The 21,219-nt window shown below is 42.2% G+C and overlaps 1 protein-coding gene across 1 annotated transcript in view; it reads left to right on the top strand.

Annotated features, from left to right (window-relative positions):
• LOC141752263 (ephrin type-B receptor 4a-like) overlaps positions 1–21,219 on the top strand; it is a 43,834-nt gene extending 22,615 nt beyond the window's left edge. The window contains exons 2-17 of the mRNA XM_074610037.1: positions 456–526; positions 3,200–3,481; positions 6,059–6,449; positions 10,259–10,411; positions 12,026–12,361; positions 12,454–12,578; positions 13,941–14,106; positions 14,367–14,460; positions 16,215–16,279; positions 16,403–16,516; positions 16,903–17,150; positions 17,237–17,452; positions 17,854–18,003; positions 18,969–19,162; positions 19,600–19,758; positions 20,012–21,219. Coding sequence (XP_074466138.1) covers positions 456–526; positions 3,200–3,481; positions 6,059–6,449; positions 10,259–10,411; positions 12,026–12,361; positions 12,454–12,578; positions 13,941–14,106; positions 14,367–14,460; positions 16,215–16,279; positions 16,403–16,516; positions 16,903–17,150; positions 17,237–17,452; positions 17,854–18,003; positions 18,969–19,162; positions 19,600–19,758; positions 20,012–20,120 — 2,873 coding nt within the window. The 3' untranslated portion in view covers positions 20,121–21,219. The remainder of the gene's footprint in view (positions 1–455; positions 527–3,199; positions 3,482–6,058; positions 6,450–10,258; positions 10,412–12,025; positions 12,362–12,453; positions 12,579–13,940; positions 14,107–14,366; positions 14,461–16,214; positions 16,280–16,402; positions 16,517–16,902; positions 17,151–17,236; positions 17,453–17,853; positions 18,004–18,968; positions 19,163–19,599; positions 19,759–20,011) is intronic.

Below are 21,219 nucleotides of genomic sequence, written 5' to 3'. Positions count from 1 at the left end.
AAATCAATTGTATTGTAATCACAGGTCGTGACTGGAAGGGGCTTAAATCTTTATATTGGTGTGTATCTATGTAAGTCTGGCCTGTTCTCTCCTTGTTCCAGCTACTCTCTCTGGACGAAGGCGGACTCTTTAGTGTGACCACAGGCATGGTGTGTCGCCGGGAACACAAGGGACGTGGGGGGAATAAAAACAAACATGAGAAGAAAGACAATTTTAGGGGCAGTGGGAATGTTTCTGTAGATGTAATTGACTGGTGAAACTCCATCTTCTACCGTAATCCCGCTGTAAGCCAGAGATGATACTTGGCAGGGACTCTGAAATATGTTCACTCTTTGATTTTAAATTCACTTGTGTGTGTTTCTCTGAATGTAAATGAGTCTTATACGTGTCATTTTGATCTTCCCTGCTGTGAGTGATGCTATATCTTTTTTTTCTTTTCATCTTTTTTTTCACAGAGGTCTTGATGAACACTAAGACGGAGACTTCTGATCTCAGATGGACTATCTTCTCACACGCCAAACCCGAGGTACGTAACCCCGGCTCCACCACGTTATCTGTATTACTAACGCAGACCGTGTGGTGACTGGGGATTTTTTGGCTTCCAGCTGTTCCTTTGTTACTTTGGCTATAAAAGAGCTCCTTATATGGCAGGTAACTGACAGAATAAAGGGAACGCCAGAGTGAATGTGGGATTCAAAGTACATTGGAAGCAGATGCTTTGATATATCCCGTCAACCTTGGAGTTGAAGTTGCTGGCTGCCCACAATTTTGAATACGTCTGCCAGAAAAAAGACATATTTGTAATTTGATCAACTGAGGAGTGGTTGTTAGGGTATTTATTTTTTGCCAACGGCAGTCAGTGACCAAAACTGCTCAACTTGTCTCAGAAGGAAAACGGCTACAGTGATGCTGGCAAGATTTCTGGAACCAGACGGAAATACTCAACAAATGTGTCTGCGCTTTTGATTAAGATGCAAAGCGAAGCAGGCCGGCGGTCTCTAAATAGTTTGCACAGCCGTTATCATTTGAAGCCGTTCATCAAAAGCTTCACGTTGTCAGAAAATATGAATTGTGTTTTTGTGTTTTATACCACTAAAGAGTATAAAACAGTGATTCAGTCAGCAATGACAGACAGCAGTGGCGAGATGCCATGAGCTGTCTGCATCAAAATCACAGATATAAAGCTGTTAATATATGGTTATTTATTTTTAGCATTAAAGGGTTATGATACTGTCATAGTAGATATTTGTGGGGTATAAATTATGTGTCCTCAATTTCAAAAGTACTTGAACATCATTGTTAAATCTTAAATGCTGCAGTAACTTTTTTTTTAATAGGACACCACATAAAGCTAATATTCATGTTAAACTTCCAGTGTTTAAATGAAATCATCAATATCATTTTGTGGTTCAACAGAGACGTGTATCGAACTTCAGTTGCAGACTCGATAACACAGGATCAACCCTGTTACATGTATTAAAGGGATAGTTTGAGTGTTTTGAAGTGGTATCTGCTGTCTCTTCCGGTTTCCCTTTTTCAATGATGATTCCAGACTACTGCGACCTGGAAATGGAGTATGGAGAGTTATTTCCTCTCACTCAGGTGCAGAACGGTCGAGGTAGTCGGCCGTCGGCTGTAGTCTTTGGGGTGTGTTCGAGTGTGACTTTTTGGCCAAGACACAGGCGACGTGAGGCGACGCAAGTGGTGGCCTTCGGTGCTGCTAGTTCTTTGATGTCAGGTTGGTGTGTCTGGGCCTTTAGTCAGTGTATTACCTACAGTAGATGACGGTCGGCACAATCCCAGTTTGGAGAAACAGACAGGAGTACAGACACCGGAGCAAAGCAATGAAGTGCTGTGGACGGCGGAAAAACATATTTTAGCCACCTAAAAGAAAGGCTCACCTAAAAACATTGCTATCCGTTTAACTGTACGCTATATTTCGAATATTTTCACCACTTTATCTTGCCGTCAGACAGCCCTTTCCGACAGGGAACTGAACTGAAAGTGAAACTTATTGATACAGGGGGCGTGTTGACCGTCATCTACTGTAAGTAATACACCTACTATGGATAAGTACCTCATACATCCCCACTTCAAAACACCCAATCTATCCCTTCAGCACGGGTTGAATGTATGTGTCTGCATAAATTACATTTACCTCGCTCAGACCTACAGTATGCTCTGTACTGAAAGGAATGCCAAACATATGGCCCATATGACTATATCAGTCTGGCACTATGTATACATTATGTATATTTGTACATCTCTCTGATTCGCTTTCAAAGCCCCACTTTAAACAATTCCTTTAAACGATTTCTGTCAAATCCAAATGAGCCCTGCGGGATATTTTCTGCATCTTCATCACAGAAAAACATTTTGTTCACAGCAATATGTGCTGCCAAAGTCCATAGTATTTATTTTTTGGGGATTAAAAGGGAAATTCTCCCCTCTGAGTGATTCAAACCTGGCTCTCAGTGCTCTGCTGCACTGCAATTCATTCAGACCAGTATTCTGCCTCACTCGACACATCATCTGCAAATGGATTTTTAAAGATTTACATATTTACATAACTGAATTTCTGAGCCTCAAGTTCAGCAAATCTGCTCAATTCTGCCCCGAGTATGTTAATTTCTTGCTCGTTTCGCTCCTGGGAAACACAGTGATGGCGAACATGTTTGCTGTTGACTCAGAAGTCAAACATTAAAGCCTTTTTTTCTGTTACGTTTGCCTCCCCAACAAATGTAGATTTCTGTGGAGGGTGTTGGCTTCATACATATATTTGTGATATCCCCCTCTGCATTGTTGTATTTTAGTCTAAAAGTGTGTTTGAAGGGTGAAATCTGTGTCTGTCTCGGATGCTGTGTGCAGCAGTGTGCTCTGTTTGACAAGTGAGACTTGTTATTCCTGCTAGCTGGGCTGCAGCTCAACAGGAGGAGTGATTTAACAACCCAGATTCAGGTTTGGTCTGGATCTAAATCCACAGCAGGCCAGATGTGTCCCACGGGTCTCTGACAGGTGCAGTACAGCAGAGGGCCAGCAAAGAATTGCAACATTATTATGAAGAATAGGACTTTAACGTGACAAATTTTATAAGGACCCTAGTGAAAATCTTTATAGGAGAATTAAAAAGTTTTTCTGGGTCAGATGTCATTTTAACTCGCAACCTCTGACAGCCCTTTGTTCTCCTATTTGCTCGCAGTGGGAGGAAGTAAGCGGTTTAGATGAGGAGAACAACGGCGTGAGGATCTATCAGATCTGTCAGACCGACGGCGCATCCAGCCACTGGCTGCGCAGCGGCTTCATCCAGCGACGGGGAGCATCTCAGGTTTACGTGGAGCTGCGGTTCACCATGATGGAGTGTTCGTCCAGCAGCACCCACCACCGCAGCTGTAAGGAGACCTTTAACCTGTACTACTACCAGGCAGACTCCAACGAGGCCACGTCCTCCTACCCGCCCTGGATGGAGAACCCCTACACCAAGGTACGCCCCCTCCCTCTGATGCTACAGTTAGTCACAAAGGCTCATTATTATGGGATATCCTATCATTAATATTAAAGGATTTTAACATATGGAACATCTGCATTAATGGATTACTCCACTTATTTTACTCATGAGGATCAGTTCATTGCCGTGGTCAGGATCATTGAGCCTCTGAGAAACATTGTATAGTATCTTATTTTGCTCTGGAGGAACTTTTAGCTTTTTCACATCTGAGAACATAGTAAATTATAGGGGTGAAATGAGAATGCATTTTTTTTTTTCGATCCTACAGTGATACCTTTAATTGGCTTGTTTTACAGTCCAGAACCAAAATATATTAAATTGACTTTTATATATGACAACGGGCAAACAGAAAAACCTCACATTTGAGAAGGTGGAACCATGAAATGTTAAAAAATTAATGAAAAGATTAATCAAAATCAAATCAATCAAAATAGTTGCTGATTCTGAGACTAACTGATTAATTAACTAATCACTGTAGTTAATTACTTATTAGGGCTGTCATTAGGCTGCCACTTATTTCTTTAACGCATTAACGCAACTTGACATTTTTAGGTTGTAGTGGGCTCAGTTTAAAAGCTAGAGTGAAGATACTGGCATCATATGAAACTAAAAAACCTAAGGAATCTATTGATACCAACCATGTCATACTAGCTTGTTGTGAAGGAGGCTAAATAATGCCCCAAACTCACACTAAATTACGGCAAGGAAAATCTGGCATGGCCATTTTCAAAGGGGTCCCTTGACCTCTGACCCTGACTGAAATGGGTTTTATGGGTACCCACGAGTCTCCCCTTTACAGACATGTCCACTTGCAGTTTTGGGCAAAGCATAGTCAAGTCAGCACACTGACAGCTGTTGTTGCCTGTTGGGCTTGAGTTTGCCATGTTATGATTTGAGCATATTTTATATGCTAAATGCAGTACTTGTGAGGGTTTCTGGACAATATTTGTCATTGTTTTGTGTTGTTGATTTCCAATTGATTTCCAATAATAAATATAAACATACGTTTGCATAAAGCAAGCAGATTAGCTCACTCCCATGTTGATAAGAGTATTAAATACTAGCCAAATCTCCTTTTACGGTACATTTTGAGCAGATAAAAAATGTGCGATTAATCACGATTAAATATTTTAATCGATTGACAGCCTTAATATTTATGATTAATTATTAATTATTATAACCTGGATGACATCATCAGTGTTATTTTGGATCGAGCTTGAAATCTAACAATTTTAACAGAAAGTATACGTTACCAACTGGGCGTGTGGAATTTAAAAGACATGGGCGTTTACCATGCAAGGAGCAATCAATGAAAATAGGTTATTGAATTGCATTATGGGAAGTGTACTGTAGAATCCAGTTGTGTCCATACTGGGACTAAAAGTATGGATTTTGGCCTGTGCTGCATCAAATTTGATCATTTATGGTCAATTTGACCAATTATGGTAAGACCTGATGGTCAGTTTTATGGAAGTACAATATTAAATCGCTAAAGTACCCTTTTAATGCATTCAGGAAAAATGGTAAATGGACTGCATTTATATAGTGCATTTCTATCTTACCGGACTACGTGCTTTACACATTAATACATTGATGGCAGCAGAGCTGCCATGCAAGGCCGGGGAAGGAACCGACAACCTTGTGCTTAAAGGACGACCCACTCTACCCACGCATTCAGAAACAAGAACAGTTACAGTTTCCAAATCATTTAAAAGTGAAAGTTCTTTTATTTCCCTTTGACATTATTAGGACTTTACTGGTTGTTTTGCATTGTTATTCCATGTATGTATGATGTATTATACTGTAAATGACTGCTCCAAAAGCATACTTAGTTATAGTTTTTTAGATTGACCTATAATGTGCATTTGGCTCCCATTCATTTCGTAACAGTCATCAGCTTGCAGAGACAAAAACGTTACTTTAGTTGTTCGTTTTCTACAGTCGACATTTAATCATCTTTATTTTTTTGTCTAGAGTTATTTCATCGTCTCATGGGAGCTCGTACTGTTTTGAATACTCTCCTTATCGCTGCATTCAATCTGTTTCTCAACCTGCATGTTTGCCTTTTGTTTATCTTCTGGCTTTCATTTTTTTGCCAAACGCATAGCTTATGAGGAAAACGCTTTTCGGCGTCTCATTATCAAACCTCAGATGTTGTGGCGTCCTTGAACACGCCGCCAAAAGACAGGTTTCAAAAATAGCAAATTGCTCCTTGACTTCATTACAACTCAATAATGTAACTTTGACAGAAAAATAAAAGTGATGAAACGTTCGCTGTGATTAATTACGTTTCTCCTAAAGCGAGTTTCAAGTCCCTGCGAGTTGAGGTTCAAAGCGTACTGTAACAAATGGGAAACAATGGCTGCCAGGAAGGTAGGAAATCAATCTAAAATCACAGTGGTATGCTTTGGAAAATGTTCAATAATGTAAAGCATATGTGATGTCTAGTTAATGGGCTACAATGGCTAAAACATGCAGCCAGCCTGGTCCTTTTTAAGACTGTGTTGGAATGGGGCCGTTACATAAGGTCTTTTCTCTTTCTTCCTGTCCTAGGTGGACACAGTGGCTGCAGACTTTCTACTGAGGAAGGACGCGGAGCGGAAATTCAACGTGAAGACATTAAGACTCGGCCCTCTCTCTAAGAGAGGCTTCTACTTGGCCTTCCAGGCTCAGGGCGCCTGCATGGCCCTGCTGTCCGTCAGAGTCTTCTTCAAAAAGTGTCCCCCCCTGGTCAGCGCTCTTTCCTCTTTCCCCGAGACGGTTCCCCGCTATCTGGTGCAAGAGGCGCAAGGTGTGTGTGTGGAGCACGCCTCCCAGCAAGGGCCTCGACCTCGGCCGCCTAAGCTCTTCTGCGGGGAAGACGGCCAGTGGGTGGGCCAGCCGACAACCTCCTGCGCCTGCATGCCAGGATTCGAGGCCGCTGAAGGACACACTAGATGCACAGGTAAGAAGGAGGCACATACAGTATACAATAGAGGTGGGAAAAAAATAGATTCACCTATGTATCGCAATGTTTTTTTCAACGATTTTGAAATCGATTTTTTAATGCCAGAATCAATATATTTGCTTCATTTGAGTCTATGCAGAGGTCGAAGGAAGTTAACGCTTTTATTGTTGTAGTCTGAGTAACGTGACATCATATGTCACCGCTCCCGTTCTGTCAACCAAAACAAACAGCAGCCGGCCGCTGTGAGCCGAGACGAAAAAGTAGAAAACGGCGGAGGGTCTGCATGGATAAGACCTGCACTCTCACGTTAAATCCAAAGTGGTAAACACTACACATACAGTAAAGTATGGAAACACTTTGGGTTTCACACATTGGCAGGAAAATTATCGTTATCGTACTGCGGTAACGTGCGGTCAAGCCAGCCATCAGTCTCATCTCCGTGGTCAAATCGGCCGACGCTACAACTGTAGAGCACCCATATACTGACATTTATATTAAATGCATTCAAACGACCCCGATGGAGATGACCATGGATGTATAAAGAGAACGGAGCTGACGGCAGAGCTAGCAACGGAGTTAGCGGAAGTTTCAAAATAAGGTGTTAACAAAGGGAACTGTAAATACAAAATACATATATAGAAATAAGATTGATTGGATTATATTAACCAGAAGTATAAATCATTACATGTCCCTTATAAATTAAAAAGAAAATACCACTAATTTGTGAATGAAATGTCTTAATTCTTTGATTTTTGGGTTGCTGGAAAAAAATAATGAATAATGCCTGACAATAACTGATATATTTGACTTCAGGACATATCTGACTACATACATGCTAAAAAAATCTAACATTCTTACTGTATTACTTTAGATATTTTCCAAAGTAAAAGTCCCTAGAAGTGTATGAGTCCATTTTTTCCCATGGTCTAGTGTTAAAAAAGTAAACAAAAATCACAATATCGAATCGCAATACATATTGAATGGGTACCCAAGTATCATGAGAGTATCGAATCGGGAGATACAGTAGGTGTATCGTCCCAGCCCTAGTATACAAGTATGTTTATAGACTACATAGCCAGCATAGACAGCAGAGCAGGCAGACTAAACAAGGAAACAATGGGAAGACGAGGGTGGGGTTCACCGAGGAGCAGAGAAATGAGAGACGGAGGAAGTTAATGAGGCAGGGGAGCGTCTGTAACACGGAGTGGACAGAGAGAGAGGTCAGGTGGAGCATCACTTATCTCAGAGAGGAAGAGCAGGGTCAAAGACTCACTGCTGCGACAACTCTTGGCTCAGCCAAGTTTGAAGGAGCACAGTGGGACCGGAGAGGTGAGGGGAGCGAGAGCGCGGGGGGGGAACGCTCGGGGTAAAGATCATATCACTTTGAGAACATCAAAGCAAAGCAGACACAAAAAAGAAGGAAGAAGCAGGATGATTCTCTCAGGAGCGGTGCAGCAGCTCCGTCTAATGAGTCCAATTAACAAGCCTCGTGCATAAACACCCCCCACACTCGCGCACACACACTGCCACACACTGCATCACACCGACACGGATGAATTTTAAAAACACAAGAAAGAAATGCTGCATTCTCTCAAAAAAAATGTGCGGTTGCATGATCCGCGCGTGTCTGAAGGTACGATTCAGTTTGATCTCTGTGGGAGGTATAATGATTTTTCATAACAAAAAAATAATTTCCGACATTTTTGCTTCTGGTGGAGCGGGGTTGGCATTTCCAGCGTTCTGTCACTGAAGAGAGCCGAGAGGAAGAAACACTCACCAGACCATAAAGGGAAATTGCCTTTATAGCGAGATTGAACAGTTAATTTGCTTCTCAGGCCAGTCACTTCAGGAGTGAAATAGACGTTTACGTTTAAAATTAAATTACTTTAGCTGTAACGCCATTATCTCCCATAGACAATACATCTATTTTCTGGGTCAAACACAGCCCTTTAACGTAAAACTTATGAATTCTGTCAAGTTGATTTAGTGGTATAGAGGAGCTTGAGTAGAATATTTAAACACGTCTTTGAAGTAAAGCTCCAGCAGGCTATAAATACTGCTACATGGGAGGGGTGTGTTTCCCCATGTGCCAGTAGCTTTACCAATGTTATATAATACAAACTGGTACAAGATGACGCCCTGAATGTTCCTAAATAAAATTACGACAAAATGTTTGCAGCTGTCAACAAACTCCAGAAATGATTCATGCCCATCTTCATATTTGAAAAGTGAAAAGAATATGATATTATTTATTCCAGATAGTTTAGTTTTTTTGTCAGAACAAAAGATTCACACAAATTAGCATGGACTTCTTACAGCTGAAGTCATTGAAAAACACTGTTTAGTGAACAATAGCACCAGGCTGTTGCTGTAAATCAGTCATTTGTGTCATCTTGTGGGCAATAATCCTGTCTCGTGACAGTCATTTGCATTTTACTTATAAAGTATACTGTATATCTTAACAACCTTTAACAGGTCAGACATGCATCAGCACACACCAATACATTTTTCACATGTGGGAAATTCCCGAAATGTCATTCGGAAAGGAATGGCGAGAGTGTGTTGACCCTGTAACAATGCTCCGCTGGATGTGAAAGTTTATTGTTTTATTCCTCTCACTCAGCAGCTGGAGCTATATTTCAAACTGCCACACTGAACACTTATTGTAAACATTGGCGGTTATGGTGACTGTATGCGGCGCTACAAGTGTTTCGGCGGGTTGAAGCTGATGTGTATCGTGTTCATGTGAAGCTAAAGGGGTTCAGACTAGGGCTGATGACTATTATCATTTAGGGCTGGCAATATATCGATATAACATTGATATCGTGATATCGTGATATTGTCTTAGATGTCGGATATCGTAATACAGCATAAGTGTTGTCTTTTCATGGTTTTCAAGGCTGCATTACAGTAAAGTGATGTAATTTACCAGACTGTTCTAGCTGTTCTATTATTTGCCTTTACCCACTTAGTCATTATATCATTACTGATGATTATCAAAAATCTCAATGTGTAAATATTTTGTGAAAGCACCAACAGTCAACTCTACAATATCGTTTCATTGATATCCAGGTATTTAGTCGAATATATTGTGATATTTGATTTTCTCCATATCGCCCAGCCCTATTATCATTATCAATTGATATACACAGGTTATTTCTTTTATTCTGTTTTTATTTGATTGATAATTTAGTGTATAAAATGCTAGATAGTGATACATTTACAGTGATGTAAAACAGAGAAAAGCAGTAGATCCTCACATTTGAGAAACCAGAGAACGTTTGACATTTTTCAATCGATTGGCAAAATTGTTGTCGATTGATTTTCTGCCAGTCAACTCGCTGATTGATCAGCTAATCCTTTCAGCACTAGTTCAGACTCACTGTTCCTTTACATCTTGAATGCCGCACAGTGCTGTTTTAGTGAGGAGAGTACAGAGAGAGGAAAATTTGGATCAATAAGTGAAGGCAGTTCTTTGTGAGGACGCCCACATGTTTGGTGTTGTTATTCTGACGTGGTCAGGTAAAGTCAATGATAAGCAGGTCAATGACAGATGGGTTCATACACCAAATTGACTATTTATATCAGCTTCATTACTGCGATTGTCCTCAGTTTATGGCCCTCGTTACATGGTTCTGTCTGTCAATCTGCTACCATCTGGCACCTAAGTACCCTGACAAAAAAAAAACAGCAGTGTATTCACAAATTCAGTTTGACCTGGGTCTGTCTGGGAGACAGTAAAAAAGGGTTGTGCAGTATTCACAAGTTCAGAATCATGATCATTTGCCTTCATTTGTCTTCCCCAGCCTGTCCTGTGGGTCAGTTCAAGTCGGCCTCAGAGGGACAGTGCACAGGCTGTCCAGGATTCAGCCACGCCGCCATCGGAGGGGCGTCGGTGTGCGCGTGTCGCTCTGGATACCTGCGTGCAGAGTCCGACACTCCCGACACCCCGTGCACCAGTAAGTATACAGAAAACCGCACTTATTGTAGGCAAAACAAGCATCCACTCGTTTGTTTTCTCCTCTCTACCTTCCCCTGCTCTGCTTCTCTTTTGCCCCCAGTGTCATTTAGCCAAACTCCTCTAATCTGCTTTGTGTCCTTTGTCCCACTGCCGGGCATTGAGATACATGTCTTTTGTGACAGGTGTTTGGGGGTAGGGCTGGCGTCCACTCCAAAGTTGAGTAGGCATTGATGGTCTCAAGTGACACCTCCATGTGGATTCAGGAATTTCAATTGAGCCACGTCTTGGATGTGTGAATGGGAGGAACTTTATAATTAGACGCACTCTAAAAGAGGACGTGAAACAAAGTAAACCATGTTGACAGTTCCTGTTCTCTGCAGGTGTGATATCAACGCCAACTAGAACTTACATCCAATTTTATTATTGCTGATAACTTTAATTACAAAGGTTTTATCTTAATTATTAATCGCTTAATTAGGCCGTTCCCATTATATATTCTGTTATTGTACCGGATTGCCTGTGCAAATCTGCATATCACTTATAGTTTCAATTTGTATGCGAAATTGCAAAGCAGCACCTGTAAATCACGCAGACCTTTTCCCCCTCAACATAAGTGTTTTACATCGCTGTGACAGCCTGGGTGATTTCCATAATGTGCATTCTGATTGTTAAGTCATAAAATGTATCACCTCTAAAAATCCCCGTTTCCAAAATGTTGAATTCAGAATTCATTCCGCACCCAGATTGTCTGTGATGCCGCCCCACTTGGGTTTCTGACGAGAACACTATTAGCACTTAAGTTAGCTGCAGGCTCAGTGACAAAGCTCCGTCTCCTCCTTGGCAGAACAGAACAGAAACCTATTCACAGTGGCTGAGTGCTATTGCTGTTTAGTTATGCTTGGCTTGAGGCAATAGCTATCTTCGTACAATTTTCAGACGGTGATCATTATCATCCAGTTTTAGACAAACGTAATTGCACCAGTTAAAATTCAGCAACACATATGCTCCCGCTGTGTGATGCGGGGCCACTGCAGAAGCGTCGTTCTGCTTCGTGACTGCATGTGCAGACTGAATGAAATGTCTTCTCAAGGGAAAAAAGGTAAACAAATGGTCTGTGTTGGTCATGGAAAGATAAAGCAGCAGTAAAATGACATTTTATACACTTTTATATACTATATATTAAAATGTGATGCCATTTTTGACTGAATAATGTGTCAGTATTTGGTGGATGACTACTGGTGCTTTCTGAGGGTATTTAGTCACAAGAAAAGACTAGGAAAAGAACATTTAAAGAAAAGGTTTGATATTTTGGGAGATTCACATATTTGAATTCTTTAGAGATGAATACAATCCAATGTCTGTATGGTAAATATAAAGATACAGCCAGCAGACAGTTAGCTTAGCTTAGCATAAAGACTGGAAATGGGGAAACATCCAAAACAACAAAACAAATCCACAAACATATTATATCTTGTATGTTTAATCTGTACAGAAACTAAGTGTAAAAATGTCCATTTTTGTAACGTGTGTAATTTGTGATTTCCAGTATTTACCATATTTACAATATAGGGAATGCCAAATCAGTATAACTTTGTAATTTCTGTCTCTGTAGGAACTCCCTCGGCTCCGCGAAGCGTCGTCACCCAGATCAACGACACCACGCTGAGCCTGGAGTGGAACGAACCTCTGGACAACGGCGGCAGAACGGACCTGAGCTACGCCATAAGGTGCTCCGTGTGCCGGTCGACCAAGGGGCCGTGCCTCTCCTGCGGAGACAGCGTCAGCTATCGGCCTGCGCAGCCCGGCCTGCTGGGTCGCAGGGTGGAGGTGTGGGGCCTGCTGCCTCACACCACGTACTCCTTCACCATCCAGACGCTCAATGGGGTGTCTCAGGTCAGCGGCAAAGACCCCGCCAGTGAAAGCGTCAACATCACCACCAGCCATGACGGTAAGAGTCAAGGTGGATGTGGAGGTGGAGGGGAAGAGGTAGAAAGTTATAGATTTCATGTGGTATTTATAATTCTCCTGCCGTCTGTGCAGTGCCGTCGCTGGTGTCTGTGATTCGGAAGAGCGACTCCACAGAGAGCAGCCTGACTCTACACTGGTCAGTGTCGGCTCAGCCGCACTACACCATCCTGCAGTATCAGCTACGCTACTGTGAGAAGGTGAGAGCCCCCTGACAGCATCTCTTAACTGGCTGGCTTAAAGGTCACACACTGTTCATGAATTTATTTCCAGGTGTACTACAGCTCAGGATTAAAAAACTCACAGTGTTTTGCAAAGGCTGGCACAGTGTGTGGCTAATGTGGATTTCCTCACACAGTCCAAAGACATGCAGGTTGTGTGAATTGTAACCCAGATAGCCTGTTTACTGTCTAGCCTCAGATATTAGTGTAAATGATATGTTTCAGTGCATCAGCTTAAGACATGGCCATCTAATTTCTGAGAGTAAGACTTGTGTTGCATGTGACAACTGTTGAGGCAGTATACAGCACACATTGGAGTGTTCTTGACATTTCTACGGTTAGGTTTGTGTTTTCGCTTTGACCAAAACACACAGGACTCAGAAGCAACATCACACAGCTGAGACACAAGACGCTTTTATAAATCTCTAAACATATGTACCCATCAAACATACATGCTTCTGATTAAGATTGTGTAATTTTTAGGGCTGTCAAAGTTTATGCGATAATAACGCGTTAACGCAAATTCGTTGTGATGCCACTAATTTCTTTAAAACATTGACACAACCGATCCTTCTGAGGTTGTAGTGGGCTCAGTATTAAGGCTAGAGTGAGCATCATATGAAACTAGACAAATTAAAGGAATCCATTGGTACCAACCATGTCATACTAGCTTCTTGTGAAGGAGGCTAAATAACGCTCCAAACTTGCGCTAAATTTTGGTGAGGAAAAACTGGCATGGCCATTTTCAAAGGGATTCCTTGACCTCTGACCTCAAGATATGTGAATGAAAATGGGTTCTATGGGTACCCACAAGTCTCCCCTTTACAGACATGAGTCTTGAGTTTGCCATGTTATAAATTGACTATATTTTTTATGCTAAAAGCACTACCTGTGAAGGTTTCTGGACAATATTTGTCACTGTTTTGTGTTGTTAATTGATTTCGAGTAATAAATATATACATACATTTGCATAAAGCAAGCATATTTGCCCACACCCATTTTGATAAGCGTATGAAACACTTGACTAATCTCCTTTTAAGGTATATTTTGAACAGATAAAAAAAAAATTGTGATTAATTTGAGATTAATAGCAATTAACTAAATATTTCAATTGATTGACAGCCCTAGTAATTAAGTTTTAATGTACTGTAATCAGATTGAGTCAATTTCTAATCAACAATATGCAATTATAAGTATAGGATGTTTGAATTCCTATAATTGACTCTTTAGGGGCTCTTTAGTTTTTTTCACAGTGATCTCTGTCGTTTCCTCACATATTCCTGTTTCACACTCACCTCCAGTCCATCTAACTCTGTATTCCCCCCCCGACCCCCGCGGTAGGAGCGACGTAGTGAAGATCAGTGCCACTACACAGAGAGTAACAGAAACCAGGCCGTGCTGACGGACCTCCGCAGGGCCACTCAGTACGAGGTGCAGGTTCGGGCGCGCACCATGGCCGGTTATGGCAGCTTCAGTCCTGCAGCCGTGTTCGGCACGCTGCCTGACGGTACGTTTGCTCTTGAAGAGGGACTTTCACACACGCATTACTCTTTCACACATTTTTTTTTTCATTTCCATTGGGAAGGTTTTTCAGATTCTTTCCAGTCCCTGAATGTATTGCCTGTGTCCTTGCATTGAGTTAGTGTCCTTGTATTGAGCTCCTTTAATATTATAAATTCCTCTCATGTTCTTTCTTTCCTTCTCATACTACCAAAGTAAACCTCCTGCCATGATTTACATTACTCCGTCTTTCTGTCCCTCTCTCAGGTCAGGACTCCCAGTTCTTAGTGCCTGGCATCCTTATCGCCGTCGGGATGCTGCTGCTCGTCACGTTCGTCTTAGTGGCCGCCTACTGCATACGGTGAGAACGGGGGAAGTCGCAGAGAAAAGGATAGATTTGGTAGGGAAAGAACCCGACAGAAAGCAGGAAACGGGAAAAGGGGGGGAATCAAAAATCAATAACAAACCGTGACCCCGATTTTACAGTTTAGCACCGCTTTGTTCTTTTGTTAGTATAAATCACATCTTATCAACGGTGGATTTGCACTCTGATACCCACACCGTTTGTTTCTGCGTGAGGCAGCTCAGACACAAAGCAATGCTCATGATGTCTTTTGCTTACACAGCTAAAAGTTATCCTGCTCATTAGAACATTTTCCTTAGGCTTCATTGTTTGAGTAAATAGTGTTGGATGCCATCAGAGGGAGAAATGGTGTGTGTGTGTGTGTGTGAAAGAGAGAGAAAGATGACGAAGGTAGAGGGCAGGGAGAGACAGGATGCAGGCGTCCCAACCCTGTTTCCACAGGACAGGAGAACAATAGCTGTGACCTTGTGACACACACACACACACACTTACACACACACACACACACAAACCAGTGGCTGAGGCCCAGATCTGCCACTAACCGAGGGTGGTGCATTATTGCTATTTTAGGCTTATGAGGTGGGAGCAGGAGAGAAATGGAGGAAGGCAGGGATCCAGTAGCTACAGGGTTGTTACAGTCTTGCAAGGATGAGTTTGCGCCAGCAGAATTATAATGGAGCCACTTGTGTCAAAGAGCAGAACCGTCGGGGTTGGCTCAGGTATTCGCAGTTACCGCCAGCCATCGCGTGTTTGAGATCGCTGATGATTGTTTAAGGATTGTTTTCTCAACAATCCTTTTTGTGTCAAGAAAATAAAAAAAATGAAAGAGGTGTTTTTTGGAACAGAGAGACACTGTATCTCTGCTGGCTAGAGGGTATTGGTCTATAGCTGAGCTGACCTCTGATCTCTCACTGCATGGGGCCAAGATAGCAGAATATTACCCAAGGGGATCAATACATTATCATATTTTACTATGCTTGCTTGCAACCTAGAATATTTTTAACATCAAATAAAAATCAGAGTGCTGTCCTCAACCAAAGAAATTCTTAGTCGACTAACACTTGATTTTGTTGACCACTTGATTAGTTGAATTAATCGACAGATCTGTGAAACTGAGTTTCTCCTCAAAGAATCAAACAAAAGCACCACTTTACCACTTTAAATCTTGTGTTTACAATAGATGTGCTCATGAGGTTCTTGGAAATAAGTCATAAAACGACTTAAGAAATCTTAGTCGACTAAGACCTCTTTCTAACTGGACACGATCAGATTGTTTCAGTTTTTCCTAATGAAGATGTCCTAACATGCTCCGTGCGTCAGCGAACAGGCGACGCAACGTGTTTCACTAGTCAAAATTGACGCTGACAGTAACTGACATAAATCAAAATCACTCTATGTAATAGAGATCGTAGTATACCTGGACAATTTTTCGCACTCCATTCGCCAGAGTTTGCTCGCTCGCTGTATGATAGGAAGAGGCGTTAGAATGATTAGTCGACTAAGAGGGGGCAGACCTAAAAAATAATCATACAATGTGTGAATTATTTGGCTCATTTTTGCTTTTTTTAGAGTTTGTATTTTAGTCACAAAGGCATTTTACTACTGTTATTGCACATTGTAAGATCAGTGATTTACATAACATTGGGCTGATAAGGCAATAGGAATGCTTGCCAAAAAACATCCATTATTCAGATAACTGCGCTGCCAATCCTAATCTTATTTTATTTATCTCAATCTTTTTATACCTGCAGCAGACACAGCCGAGTAAAGGATCCGGAGCTGAGCGACAAAAACAACCAGTACCTCGTCGGCCAAGGTAACGGATCAGCTGTGATTTAAAAAAAACATTTTTAATGCGACCGGGCTCATTGCTGCTCATAGTGCTCTAACATATCCTTTCTTTTCCTTTCCCACGACTCTGTTTGTTTTTCTCTCACAGGGGTCAAGGTTTATATCGACCCCTTCACCTATGAGGACCCTAACGAGGCCGTGCGAGAGTTTGCTAAGGAAATTGATGTTTCCTTTGTGAAAATCGAGGAGGTTATCGGTGCTGGTAAGCCCCAGCTTTATGCTTTTCCCATTAATCACAAATGTGTAAACTTTGTACTCGCCAGCTCTCTTTCTGTGGACTTTTTTTTAGCCTTACAGATTGTCCTCTTTCACACAACATTATTAGGAAGGATTTTCTAAATTAAATTGCTTCTGTGACATTTAAAACCGTTGTCTGGATTCTTCTTTATCAGACAAAATTCAATATTGCCGTGTAAATAAAGCAATTAATTGATAAAAATGTTCGCCATGTTACCAGCCGTTTTCCAAACATAAGGGCACCACTAGCCGTGGGCAAGCTTTATGTTTGCCGAGGACAACCGTCCTCCTCTTAATGTGGTAGACATCTGTTAATGAAACCAGCCCTAATGTGTGTGTTTACGTGTGCAGGAGAGTTTGGGGAGGTGTGTCGAGGACGGCTGAAGATCCCAGGGAAAAAAGAGAACTATGTAGCAATTAAGACACTGAAGGGAGGCTATACTGACAAGCAGAGGCGGGACTTCCTCTCTGAAGCGTCCATCATGGGTCAGTTCCAGCATCCCAACATCATCCACCTGGAGGGGATCATCACGGCCAGCTGTCCAGTCATGATCCTCACAGAGTTCATGGAGAACGGAGCTCTGGACTCTTTTCTACGGGTGAGTGTGACGCAGAAAACACACGCCGAAACACACCGTCGCCACTTCAATCATTCTCCAACCAAACTGTTTTCTCTCCTCCGTAGCTGAACGACAGCCAGTTCACTCCCATCCAGCTGGTGGGCATGCTGCGCGGCATAGCCTCCGGTATGAAGTACCTGGCAGAGATGAGCTACGTCCACCGAGACCTGGCTGCCCGCAACATCCTCATCAACAGCAACCTTGTGTGCAAGGTATCCGACTTCGGCTTGTCACGCTTCCTGCAGGAGAACTCGTCTGACCCGACGTATACCAGCTCTCTGGTGAGATGACAGTCCTCTTCAGATGATGCCTCAGAAACACTGTCATTAAATCCGTCTGTCAGGTGGCATTTATGCATTTCTGTATCAAATCATATTCACCATATTAATACAGATAAGCTAGATATCACTTTGTTTCTGCAATCATCCAAAAACGTTTATTATTTTTGTCTTTTTCAATATGGTTTTAACTTTAATCCACAAGCCTGATGCACATATTGTTTAACATTTGTGTTATTTGTGTGTTGAAATATTATATTACAGTAGTAAAAGTTATTGCTGTCATTATTATGCCCCATTAATTTGAAGTTGTTATTTTACACCGTTCACTTTCCTTGTCTGAGCCCTGTCTGACCACGTTTATTTGAAGTGTTGCAGTGCTGACTGTTTTCTGTTCTGTGCAGGGAGGTAAGATCCCAATCCGCTGGACAGCACCGGAGGCGATAGCCTTCAGAAAGTTTACCTCAGCCTCAGATGTGTGGAGCTATGGCATTGTCATGTGGGAGGTCATGTCTTTTGGAGAGAGACCATACTGGGACATGAGCAACCAGGATGTAAGTTTTAAGGGCTTTTCTTGACAATGATTTTTTTTATTAGGCACAGAGCGAAGCCGAGCTTTTGCAAAACAAAATTTGACATTTGCGTTCTGAAAAAAAAAAAAAAAGAATAGTTTGAAACCATGAGTTTGCCAAGCAACACTGTCATACAGGGCAGATTTAAGTTCAGGATTTCCTAACTTATTACTCTTCTTTTCTTGCTGTTTGTACCCTCCAAGCAACTCAATTTAAAATTTGAAATACCGTTAGGTTAAAGCTGCAGTGGGTAGAAATGGAGCAAATATGATTAAAAAAACGTATTTTTATAAAATTGTCACTGTATCCTGACAGTAGTGCATGAGACCGGTAATCTGAAAAAAAAGAACATGTGCCTCTGTGTCCTCCGGTGCTCCTAATGGCATCTGCAAGATTTCACCGGAGAAAAACAACCAATCAGCTGCTGTCTCTGAGCAGCTGTCAATCACTACTGTTTAGCTGTAAAATTTGAAAGTTTGTGACCCGGCAGCCATGTTGAGATCAGTTGAGGAAATACCAAGCACTGCCCACCAGCCGGAGCACAGCCAATAGGAACGCTCAATAGAAACGCTCTCGCTCTGAAATGGCCTGTGATTGGTCAAAGTCTCCTGTCACAGGCTAGATTTTTTAAAGCCTGAAAACAGAGCCATGAGGAGGTGCAGAAGTCTAGTTTTCTCTCAGAACATTTGAAATACAATATGCTGAAAGGTTATTATGGATTTTTTGCCCAATGATGTCAAAAACATTCTGCCTACTGCAGGTTTAGGTGTTTGAATTGTTGCTTAACAATGGGTTTGGCAAGCAACAATGTCATACAGGGCATACAGTTCAGGATTTCCTAACTTTTTCCTCTGTATTGTTTATTTTTTCCTCCTGTTTGTACCCTCCAAGCAACTCAAAAAAAATTTAAATATCATTTGAATCGTGATCATTTTTCTTCCAATCAGGTAATCAATGCCATAGAGCAAGACTACCGTCTGCCACCGCCCCCCGACTGCCCCACCCACTTGCACCAGCTGATGCTGGACTGCTGGCAGAAGGACCGCTCGGCACGCCCTCGCTTCGCGGACCTCGTCAGCGCTCTCGACAAGCTGATCCGCAACCCCGCATCCCTCAAAATAGTGGCTCAAGAAGGAGCAGGGTGAGTGACAGAAAACCTGCCCGATGAGGTCACATTGGCAGCAAATATGCAGCTTGACAAAAGAACAGAGAAAAGAAGGCATGTCAGTCATTTCATCTCTTTAGTGTCCATTTAGAGTTGTAACCGTCACAGGACAGACATTAGCCTCCTACTGCCCAATCTTGTGTACCACCTTAATGTCCTGCTGTGGCCTGTCAGCCTCTTGCTGTGTCCATTTCCCTTCCTCCACATTCTGCCTGTCAGCTGGTCGCATACAGCAGAGGACACTCCACCCCTGACAAAGCCCATTGTGTGTCGCCGTCACTCACTCAGCCTCAGATTATACCTTTGCTTGTAGACTGGAATGTTGCTGCAGGATATTTATATAAAGCTCCTCACTGTTGTTTTGGTGACAGTGTGAGTAAGTTCCTCCATTGTTTCTCTACTCTGTCCCGCAGGCCGTCCTACCCCCTGCTGGACCAGCGTGCACCTTTAGCCCTCTCGTCGTGTGCTTCAGTGGGGGAATGGCTGAGGGCCATCAAGATGGAGCGCTACGAGGACAGCTTCCTGCAGGCCGGCTTCAATACAGTGGACCAGCTGGCCGAGATCACCACACAGTCAGTTCCCTACTCCAGTTTCCTTATCTTAAACTGATGCTTATCTCTGAGGGAACATTTTCACTTTCCAATGCACACTGTCACGGTACAAAGTCAGGGAGCTAGCCTCGGAGCTTTTAGTAGTGACGGTGCAAACAGGCTAAAGACTGGAAGCCCAGAGAGCAAAAATGTGATGACTGAAATATTATTTTAAAGTCCATCAAATCTTTCATTTTTTTCTTACTAATTAGTGATTTTTTTCATCTATGTTTAGGGATCTGCTGCACATGGGAGTCACTTTGGCCGGGCACCAGAGGAAAATCCTCTCCAGCATCCAGACAATGACCTTTCGGAACAAGAGCACCACAACTGTGACCTTCTAGCTTACCCATCTCCTAACCTGGACGTGTACACCAGCACGCCGGTGCAGCAATGTACTGAGAGCACTCTGGATCCTCTCCTGTGACCCACTTTGAACTCGGACTCCAAGGGAGATTGGCAGAATTGACAAATGACCAGAAAAAAAATTCAAAAAATAGACGACTTTCCCATCAGGATGAGAGAGAGTCATCCAGAGATGGGCGAGTCCCTGTCGCCCGCAGTGACAAGGGGACGAAGTTGATTCATTTTTACAGTTTGTGGTCGGTGTTTTTATATCTACCTGAAAATAGGACCCAATAATTGTGCTAAACCAAGAGGAGAGACTGATCAGAATTTACTAAGTTTCTGTAGTATCATGTCATTTTGGAAAACTGGCAGTGGACTGGTTTGTTGTCCCAGTAAAAAGTCACTTCACCAAAGGAGACGAAAAGAAACAGTGCCAATCCAAGTTCAGTTTTCATATTGTTGTGTAATTATGAATGAGAACTGCTTGCATTAAATCCTTCTGGATTACATCACTACATGGACATTTTTTCACATCAAGACTGGACATTTTACTTCTTTGTTTCTGTTTGATTTCAACATTACCTCCTCTTTACTCAGGTGTGATGTGTAATGCAAACTTTGGAGAGCGCTGTACTCGTCCTAATCAGACTTCTTTCATCTTCCTCAGTCTCTCCCCTCATGGGCTCCACAGCGCGACACAGAGACATATCAGCACTTTTGTCATTTCAGAGTGAATTGTAATCTTCAGTGACTCCATGTGTTTCTCTTGGAGTAGGGTGGGTTATTTCTACTGCCTGTGTTTCTGCTGGCAGCTCCGTTTTATTATAGAAAGACTGAACAAGGACCAAGTGGACTAAGAGACCAGAGAACACTGTCGAATTGGTTTTCTTTGTAGAAATTTACCAATGAAGCTATCTGGCCTCAAACTTGTTTTTCTTGATATATCTGATGCATTTTTAATTCTCTTATTCTGTATTCTACATCTTCCAGTGCCATTCAGTCGTCTTTGTGGACTTAAGTGCCAATTTTATAAAGCAGAAATCTCTCATGAGTGATTTTTGTCTCATTAAAATGTACCTCAAAGGGTTACTTTGA

Source organism: Sebastes fasciatus, chromosome 16, assembly GCF_043250625.1.
Source record: "Sebastes fasciatus isolate fSebFas1 chromosome 16, fSebFas1.pri, whole genome shotgun sequence".
In the NCBI taxonomy this organism is placed as follows: Eukaryota; Metazoa; Chordata; class Actinopteri; order Perciformes; family Sebastidae; genus Sebastes; species Sebastes fasciatus.
This window is presented reverse-complemented; position numbering and strand designations above follow the sequence as displayed.